The 10,713-nt window shown below is 31.2% G+C and overlaps 1 protein-coding gene across 2 annotated transcripts; it reads right to left on the bottom strand.

The window, feature by feature from the left end:
* Positions 1-6,387: 6,387 nt before the first annotated feature.
* LOC120073169 (ribonuclease P protein subunit p25-like protein) lies at positions 6,388-10,140 on the bottom strand. 2 transcript variants are annotated; one of them, XM_039025832.1, is made up of 9 exons: positions 9,776-10,140; positions 9,545-9,670; positions 8,917-8,997; positions 8,736-8,824; positions 8,572-8,646; positions 7,997-8,058; positions 7,852-7,908; positions 7,257-7,439; positions 6,388-6,791 (listed from the first exon to the last, which is right to left on the bottom strand). In XM_039025832.1, the coding sequence occupies exons 2-9, from the start codon at positions 9,668-9,670 to the stop codon at positions 6,709-6,711; spliced, it is 756 nt and encodes a 251-aa protein (XP_038881760.1). In that variant the 5' UTR covers positions 9,776-10,140; the 3' UTR covers positions 6,388-6,708. The 2 variants fall into 2 exon arrangements, with proteins under 2 accessions (XP_038881760.1, XP_038881759.1); XM_039025831.1 differs by having other exon boundaries at positions 6,388-6,800; positions 9,776-10,134.
* Positions 10,141-10,713: the final 573 nt, after the last annotated feature.

Genomic DNA, 10,713 nt, shown 5'->3' on the forward strand with positions numbered 1-10,713 from the left:
TTTAAGCCTGGTGGGTTGGCAAGCTAGGGTTAGGGTTAAGGAAATGTTTTAAGATTTTTTTAACCCTAAATACGGGATTCTAAGTTGATATTTGGATCAATACAGGTTTGGGATTGAAGATGAAAGAAGATACAGGAGATTAGGGAACCTTGTTTCCCCGTGAATTGTGAGTGGTTCTCTTTTCTCTGTCTTGGTGAATTGATATGTTTATATATATATTGAGGCCATGCATACTATGTTTGGTTATCTGTGAAATGATATTCCCAAAAAATATTTCCAACAACAAATCTATTTTTATACTAAACATACCACTCATTGAGCTTTCCCAGCTCATATTTTTCAAATGTTTTATTTTCCCCCCAAGAAGCTCAAGAGTAGAATTCCAGGGTGTTGTTAAGGTCAAGGTTTGGCATATTGTAACCACGTTTCTGGGTTAAGGTCTGCTCTTTATGAATTCTGTAGACTAGGAGTAGAGTTATCCAAGCTGAGTTTGGAGTTGTTTTAATATTATAGTGGTTTGATATAAAATAAATTAACCAGAGAGTTGTTGTCATTTTATACTAGGTCCAAGATGAGCAATAGTTATCACAAAAGAGTTTGAGATGTGCTTGATAAGTACAAGGTGATGGATAACATGTGTTACAATAGAGTAATGTCTATTATCTTCAAGCCTTCTTTTGGGTGAAAGAGGTAAGAGCGGAAGGGGGTGTGACAATAAAAATATCGATATTAAAATTTTAATTTTATGAATATATTGATGACATATCGATAAATAAATAATCAAATTCTTATCCTCAAACGAAATTATAGATGTTGTTGTGATATTTAAAATCATATTGGGTTGAATCAAAATGATGATATACATATACATATATATGTGTGTGTTCTACAAGTATTTATTTCTAATAGATAGAGATTGTCCCATCTCATGTATCCCTTTCCATCATAATTGAGAAAAAAACATCTTTTCAAAAAGAAAAATACCTGGTTGCATTATATTTGTGTTGCTCACTTAAGTGTTGAATCACAAGTTGTCACATGACAAATTTATCTTTATTTAAAAAAGATATTTTAAAAAATATATATATATATATATTTCCTTTTATGATCGAAAGAGATGCATGAAAATGAGTGCAACTCAATTATTGCTCTTTTAGATTAAGAAAATTTTGTCATGTGATATAAACTTATTGTTAAACACGACTATACAAAAATGAATGCAGGTTGAAATAAACGAAATATTTTTCCTTTTTATATAAATGTTGAACTCTCTAATTGACAGATAAATCAAAATCAAACGACAACTTATGATTAGACACTTAAATAGATTGCACAAAGATGAGTATAACTTGAGATACATTCAAATATTTTTCTTTCTTGATCAACAAATGTATCCATGTGGCTACCAAATGTTTTAATTCTTAGACCCACAAACAAATTGTTTATAATAGAACCGGGTGTAGCAAATCACTTCGAACAACTTTATATAACAAAAAAGAAAAAAGATATAATTTCCATCCATCTTCTTGGCACCAACGTCGCAATTTCATTCTTCTGTAACCAGTTTTCTCTCTCCTCTTTTGGTTGCTTCTCTCTCTCTCTAAAAGCTCTACAACTTCAACTATTACGCGCTCTTTCGCAAAACCCATAAAAACCCATTACAATTCACACACACAAATTCAACACAAAAACTAAAAACACACCAACTTGATCACTACACTTCATCCTCTCTCTTCTTTCTCTCTCTAAACTTTTTCTTTTAGTTTTAATGGAAGAAGAATCGTCGAGTTCGCATAATTCGGAGGAGGTTTTGGGTGCAGCGCAGCAGTTGATGCAGCTGAGCAACGACGACGACAATAGTAGCAATGTTGCCTTCATCGTCTCTGCAAAGGAGAACAAGAAGAACAAGAAGAAGATGAAGAGGGACCACGGCGGCGATGGCGGCGGGGGCGGTGGAGAGGAGGAGGTTGATCAGAAGAGATGCCAAATTGAGTCATCAATTTGGTTGAAAATTGAAGAGATTTTTGGGAAAGATGATGAAAAAGATTGTTATGATCATCATTATTCTACTTCTCGTCCTAAGAAGCGACGATTTCGATCCATTCAAAGCATATATATGAACACTAAACCTATCAATATTAATGGTAGATTCTCCACTAAGATGATCGTCGGGAATTGAACGTGGTGACGGTGGTGGTCGCGGTAGATCAACTCGCATGAGCATAGTTCTATGGTTAAAGTACATCTCTACCTTTTTAAAGGGTTATGTTTCGAATTTTTTTAACTAATTGAACTATGTTCGACAATTGATATTAAAAGAAAAACTTTGATCTTAATTTTGAATATGATGTTTGAAAATTAATGGTAGAAATTGTACATTTTGCCTTCCTGCTACTCTCTATGCAAGCCATTGGAACTAGAAAAGAGATGAAAATTGTTGAATGAATCTTTATGTTTTGATCTCTATTATCTTTTATATCTTTGCATTTCTTTCCTATTCCATTTTAAATTAATTAGGAGTTGCACATGAAATTTGAAAAATCTTTTTTAGTCATTTTAAAAAATGATATCTTTGTTTTTAAATGATTGTTGATTACCCTATTAGAATTGGGATGGTCATTTTTACTAAGCCCTCTATGGGTTTTTTTCAGAAGTGTTTATAATTATTATTCAAAATTATGTTTTTTTATTAAGTTATTCAAGATTATGTTTATGTTAGGGAGTAATAATAGAAGTAGTAATTTTAGAAAAGAAGAGTTAGGATGAATTGATTTGTAAATTTGATTTTCATACCATCCTATCGATATTAAATTGTAAGAATCATTATGTTTTGTTTCAAAAAGGGATTTTAGAATTTACCAAATTACGGACATTTTTTTTTTGAAAACTTATTTAACTAAATGGTTATGATAAATATCTATTTTTATTTGTTTTACTGTGAAATTTTTATTTATGGGATTAATATTTTAAGTATGAAAAATATGTACAATAAATATCAAAAGAAAACACAAATCTCTTTTTCTATATTCAATGCATCACAAGGTCGATTTAAAAGAAATATTGTTATTTTATTAATACCCTTTCTTTATTTATTTTATTTTTTCATCTTTCTCGTTTTCCTTCTAGCTTTTAAATTAAATTACATATTTGATTCCAATAATTTTTTTTTTAAAAAAATTATAATTTAGTTTTTATAGTTGTCTATGGTCTCTATTATTTATGAGAAATTTTATCAAACTAAATTTTAATTATAAATCGTAGAGACTAAATTAAAATTTTGTCAAAAGATTAATTTTTTTTAAAAAAAAAAAAGAAAAAAAAAAGTAATTTTAGATTTTAGTGCTACAAATTTTCTATTATATTTGACATGAAGTTTAGCCTTCCTATTTTCCAAATTTGGTTTTAAACTTCGTGTGAATAATGGGAGAGCTAGAAGCAGCGGCACTAGGGTTTATAGTGTGATCACTAAAAAGGTAAATTGTATTCCAAAATTATTTAGAGGTTATTTTGAAAATTTTAAAATCACTTCTATTTATTTCAAAATTACTTTAAAACGTGCCACCGATCATTCAAATATAATTTAATTTTCATGTCATCGAATTATTAAAAATGTATAAGGTGTTTTTTAAAATAACAAAACTGATTTAATGATTTCAAAATCACTTTCAAACATCCTTCATTTATCTCAAATACACATTTACAAAAGTAATTACTTCAACTTAATTATTTTTTTTTTACCTTTAAGTTGATAGAATATTTAGAGGTGTGGAGGATCCGAACTTTAATTTACTCAGCTGAATTATACTTGGATTGACACTTAAACTTAGGTTAATGAAATTCTTTTTATATACTATACGCTAATAAAATAGTTAAGTTATTGAAATAACTTGTATAATTTCTTTGTTGAAAGCTCAAATATAGATGATATTATAAAAATTCAAAGGTTCCCATTCTAAAATTTAGATTAAAAAAAGTTAAAGATTCGATCTTTCATCTCTTGTTGTACTATGAAAACACTTCAACATTTTGTCGTGTGAGCTTGAAAAAGAAATTGCCAGAAATAGCCTCCTCAAGTTTTCATCTTTCAAAACTAGCATATTTTTTAAAAATTCTGTACAATGGTTTTTATGGATCCATCTAACCTAAGATCGACCATCAAGGCGAAATCTAGGTAGTTAACACCGAGATTCTATCAAATTTTCTAAATATTATGTAATCTTTCCAAATTATTGTATATCAAATCTTACCTAATTTTCAAATCTTTCCACCCAAAGATCAAATTTTGCTAAGAATTAAGTAAAATTTGGGAGATCTAAAGAATCTTTGCGTATCTCACCAAAATTAATATCGAGATTCTATATAATTAGACTTTAAATCTCGAGTAGATTAACATCGAGATTCTTTCTGTTTTCCCAAATCTTAAGTTTTTTATTTACAAAATTTAGACATCACAGTGCACTTAGTTATATTTGAAAACCATAATCGGTAAATTCATTTAGAAATTTGAAACTTTATATAATTGTGGAAACAAAAATTAGGGCCGAAAAAAATAGTTTAACAAATTTTCAAAAAGCATACCAGTTTTGAAAAATGAAAACTTGATAGTGTTATTTCCCAACTTCTTACTATGATATCAAGTTAAATCATCAATCCAAAAATTCAAGCTAATGGGTCAAAGTAAATTTAATCAAATTAATACTTTGACATAAGTGAGTCATGCTAACTTGAGCATAACTTGTCGTAAATTCAATTTCTTATCTCAATAATTATCGTAAAATAAATGAATGAATAATTATTAAAATAAAAATGTTTAAAAAAAACACTATTCAAACAATAATAATATAAAATATTTTTATACAAACGTTTAAAAAAAAATATGTTCTTAACATCATTCTCAATCAACAGTTTACCAAGTCTTCTCGACACATTTTAAGATTTATTGAAATTATTTGTATTTTGTCTTATAATTATAACGATTAGATGAAGATTTGAAACTTTTATATATGTCGGATAATAAAATCTCCACATGTAATACAACTCTCATATTACAAGTCAGGTTGTTCGAGACTTGTATATAATAGGTATAAATAGATATTCAAATAACTAAAAGAAGATTAAACAATATAATAATAGAAGGGTCATAAGATAAAAATGACATTCATAGCTCAATATGAATTAGTTAAAGACATGTTTGTCATACGTAAGATATTAGAAATTTGAATCTTTTAAAAATAATAATATTCGATAACGTTCATATAGTATAAGGCCTGTTTGTAAATATTTTCGAACAATATTCTGATTGTTTTAAAGAAAACAAAAGTTGAGTGAAAACATGTTGCAAAGCTGTAATTGTTGACCACACTTTTTTCTCCAAAAGTTGTAATTTATTGGTTTTGTTTAATAGGACTAAAGCTCAATGATAAAATTAAGGCATGGTATGCATGTTTTTCATAAATAACTCCACTGTTGAGTAATAGTGGAAGTTAAATGCTTTGTGTAGACTTGGAGAAACAATCGTTTTCATTTTTCACATAACAAAAACACATATATATGCCCATCATTTGCACATTGTCCACATGTTTTGGATAAGACTTTTTTGTTTTCTTCTTTTCAGATAAGTTTTAGGGGAAAAAATTATTGTCCTATTATCTAGTGTGCATTCTCAATATTTAAGCGCATTCGTATTGAGTACCAGCATTACAATGTTAGTCCTGGGGACATTTTGCTAATTTTGTGTCTTCTTTTAACTTGGTTGACTTGGTGTTGATTTAGATTTCCATTTGTTCATTTAAGCTCAATTTTCGTTGTAACACTTGATTCTACGTGTTCGCGACTAGTAAAATAACACATTTCAAGTAATCATTATCCTCTATTTGAAATGAGTTAGCTGGAATTGCTAAAGGTAATATGACCTTACTTACTATCATGCATTATTTCATTTCAAAATTTGACCTTGTAATATTTATGACTAGCATCTTGATTCTTATCAAACCTCACATCTTGAGGTCAAAAATACTTTTTTATATGAATTTACTCATTTTGGTCATCTATGGCATTTAGAGTTGTAGTATGTCATCATGCAGTCGGACAATGTATAGAAAAACGTGTTTCTATTTCTACCAACTGTTTATACATTGTTCAAGAAGTTTGCCTTATAAGTTCATATATCACTTTAGCCTAACGATGTGATGTGTTGTTTTCTTTTAGTAACATTAAATTTAAAATCCAAAGTTAATATAATAAATATTAATTTATTTATCATATTTTAAGGAAATATTAAATCTAATTGATACAACTCAAAACCTAAACAATGATTCATATGTTGCCTTACCATCCAATTATATAGAAGAATGTAACTGTTCCATTAAATATTGATAAAAAGAAATCTAGATCAGTAGATTAGCATGCAAATTCATTTAAGAATAAAAGAATGTACCGCTGCTGCTACACTCTACCTCTCCTATTGAATAGAGAATATAAAAAATAATAATAATTTACAGCCATTTGCCTCGGATGTACTTTTAAGTTAATTAGGAGCTATGAAAATCTTCCTACCTCAAACTACAGAAACTAAAACTCCTACCTCCATGGCAGCAATTTACGAACATGAAAAGGAAAAAAGAAAAAGAAAGGAACAAAAAAAAGAGACAGAACTATAAAATATCGAGGCCATCGGCAAAATGCAACCACGTTGATCACATTTGCCTCTCAAGCAGCAGCTGCTTGCACCGGACCATCGGATCGATAATAACCACCGCGACCACGAGCCCGCCCCCTGCCACGACCACGCCCTGCAAAACCTTCAGATAATATATAGTCAACAGAATGTGCACTTCAACAGAACCAATTTTAACAACGGAACTAAACGAAGGGTGTGCACAGGTTTGGAACAAGGATAATAATCACGAGTTTGATAACAATGACGATACGACAACCATGCTTTTCTACTTAAGCTTTTGAATTACTGCTTGACATGAAAACTGAGCACTTGGTTTAAATTTAATAATTTTTAATCTATTATGAACATATTAGTCTCAAACCAGAACCGCTGTTAGAAGGTGAAAATTTGATCATCTACCATTATCCCCCTACCCTTCTGATTTTCTTTCCTAAAAGTGTCTTGCAATTTAAGCCTTTTTTATCTCACACTTTAGTTTAACATCCTTTTATAAGCAAAAGAACAAGATTAAGAAAACCAAGAGATACACAAGCACCTGAGTTTTGGGTATAATTGTATCATAAATTCCATAACTTACCCCGACCCGGTACTGGTGGTGCCATAGGCTCACCATAATCATAATATCCCCCCGATTGGCGACCATAACCACGCCCCCTTCCACGAAATGCACGACCTCTTCCACGTCCTCGACCTCTAGGTCCAAAACCTCGCCCTCCATCCCAACCATCTCCCTGATACTCAGATGGACCGTTGTAGTTCCCTACATAAAAAAGGTTCAATAAAAAATTGGCACAGACCGTAAATTTGAATTTAAGATCATTAAAAGATAAATCTCTCATTAATCAGAAAAAATGCATCAAGTACATGTAAAGGGTCTCAGACCCTATTAAATAATTTGATATTTCGTATGACCGAGGTGCTTCCATGTAAGCATTTGCCTTTTTTATTTTCTGTACTTTAAGTGTTCTTTTTCTTTAAAATGAAATTCACCTATGTCATCTTTTTTGGATGAACTCTGTACTGCTACAATACAAAAACCATACTTACTATACATTACACAGAAAAAGTGATACCAGCATACAGTTACATTAAATAAATCCAAACCAAATATGCCTGAAAAAGTATCCTTACACATATAAGGCAATCTAAAAGAATAAAGAGAATAATATTACCTCTACCCCTGCCTCTTCCTCTACCACGTCCCCTACCTCGTATTCTAGGTGATCCCTCTAAAAGCATATTGGTGCAAATAAATTAAAATCAGTTCATTACTAAAAGTAAATGATTAAAATATAAAAATCATTTTATATAATTCACCTCCTTCATCTTCGAATTCATTCCATGGTTTCACTTGGTCAACGGGAAGAGGTGGTTGGTATCTACATATGAGTAATACAAATGGAAAATGGTGGTGAAGAAGCAGATCCATTTAAAAACTTGAGAGTACATGGAGACTTAACAATAAATCTTAACCAAAAAATCCAAAAAATATATCAAATACACCACAATTAGTCTGTATCGCTGATTCATAGAAAAAAAAATTATAAGAAAAAGAAAAGACAGAAAATTTCACATCAATCCCCATTGTATTAAAAGGCCAAAGTATATATATATATATATATGCCATTCCAAACGTGCTACGATTACCATTAAATGTTAATCACCACAATTTTAGAGTAAAACCGCATGTGCCAAATTTCATTGAAGTTAATAGTGATACTAATATTTAATACAAGAACACAATCCTTAACCAATTTTTTAAATATAAAGGTAGGCTTGCAAATTAGGCAACCCACATGAATGTAACTATTCAACATTATTATACATTGGTATTAGAAAATATACAATCGTAAGAGAATATTTTTAGTAACTAAAATTTGACAGATATTTACCCTGTCGAAGATGTATCTAGCTCTTTCTTGGACAAGGTAATTGACACCATTGAAACATGTCTTGTAGTCTCGAGACTGCCAACAGTAGGGAGAATGAGCTTTCCATACTACAAAGCTAATAACGGTAAATTTTCAGAAGCATATGGGAGACTAGGAATTCATACGGAAGAAGGCCTTCTTCGAGTGGCTCCCACATGTCAGTTATATCAGTGGATCCAATTGATGTGTTCTGATGGAGACCAACAATCCTTCTCTGAACAGAGAAACGGTAGATAATACAAACGATATCGCAAGAACACCAAAAAAAAAAAAAAAAAACAAGCACAGTGAAGAGAATAACCCCACCTTAATTAGCTCAGCTATCATTACAGTCTTATTGATAGCTCTACCCATTCCCTTGACAACAATCTCGTTTGATCCTTTCTCCTATGAAACACACCAGAAATCATAATCAATAAAATCTCAAAATATTTTTTCAAGACTAGACATGCAAGAAAGGGTCTTGATGCAGACCACAAAACGTAAGCAAACAAGAGAGAAAAAGCAATAGCAAGAATTTTATTTTAGGATGGATAAAAGCATCAAGTTTAATACGGACAAACAACTAAGAGAGTCTGTAGGTGAAGAAGGAACATGCACTAGGAGGAAATAATAGTAAGAAATTACCAAAAATGAGAACAAAAATAAAATGTGCAAATGTGTAGCAACCCATATTTGATAATGATATCAAAAGCAAGTTTTCCCAGATCTTTTCATGGCAAAAGAAAAGCACTAACAAATAAAGTAACAGCATGAAACAGAAGTTAGGCATTCAAAACAGGAATTTCAAGTATTAAAAGCACGAGTACTACGAAATTAGGAAGTACCCATTTGAGGTTATACCGTTTTCATTCACATAATTAATAATTACCCATAATTCTACATCAATAACATAAAAACAAACACATAAGAGAGAGCTCCAGAAGAAATCAACCTGGAGAAGAGTGGTGGCATAAGTAATGTAGTTTCTCATCCTTCCTTGAGTAGTAATGCGAATCTCATTCTCATTTATAGGAGTATTCTCCGACTTGGGCTTCTCCACTCTCTGATACCTATCCATCTGACACCAGAAAGAAGAAGAAAGAATTTAGTTAAAACCCCATATCAGAAACCAGCAGAAATAAACTAATGAAAGCAGCCCTAAAACTGGTGAGTTGTTTGTTACCGTAAGTGAGGCGACTAGTAGAAGAAGAAAGAAGAGGTGAATCTGGAGAAGCTTGGAAAGAGATAGAAGAATCTACACCACTCCCTCTCTGTGCGTGAATCTGAGTGAAACCTGTTTTGTTTGATTGGGTAATTGGGTGGTTTCGAAAAATTAAGCCCCTTTCCGAAGGCCCCGTGGGTTTGGCGAAAGAAGGAAGATTATATAGAAAGAGAAGGAGAAGAAAAGGGGTGGCCGAGTATGAACCAGTGAGAGTAGGGCTTTGAGGCCCCGGTCTTATCGCCGCCGTGACCGCACGTAATCCCTGCTGGATCACTGCCACCTACCAATCCCCCTCCGCCAACAAACTATCACAATTCTCTCTCTTCGGCCCCTTTTACTACATACCCTCTTCGGCCCATTTGGCCCATACACACTTTTAAACTTGGAATGTTTTAAGAACGTAAGTGCTTGTACTCGCAACGAATTCTCTCTTGCTTCTTGTAGATCGACTCTAATAGCCTAATGTTATTGATATGCTCCTCGGTGATCGGAGGTTTCGATTTTCCATCTTCGTAATTATTTAAAAAATAAAAACTCCGAATATAACTATGTGAATAAAGATATTAATTACCATCTCAATAGTTATTGATTTTATCTCCATTAAAAAAATTAAATATGATTTAGAAAAGATATATTAAATAAGAACAATTATGTTTACATACTCTATCTTATCTAATCAAAAAAATTAAATATGATTTTTTTGCTGTTGCCCTTATTGTAAGGATAATAATTCTTGTAACACGTGCTATTCACTCATCCAACCTCATTTTCATAGTTCAAATATTAAATTGAGTCCTACAATATGATGTTTAAAAGAATGTGGGGACTTTTGAAATTGATATTTCTATTTATTTTTCAGTGTAGTTTAGGGAGAATTGAGATATTTTATTACATGACAA

Source organism: Benincasa hispida, chromosome 3, assembly GCF_009727055.1.
Source record: "Benincasa hispida cultivar B227 chromosome 3, ASM972705v1, whole genome shotgun sequence".
In the NCBI taxonomy this organism is placed as follows: domain Eukaryota; kingdom Viridiplantae; phylum Streptophyta; class Magnoliopsida; order Cucurbitales; family Cucurbitaceae; genus Benincasa; species Benincasa hispida.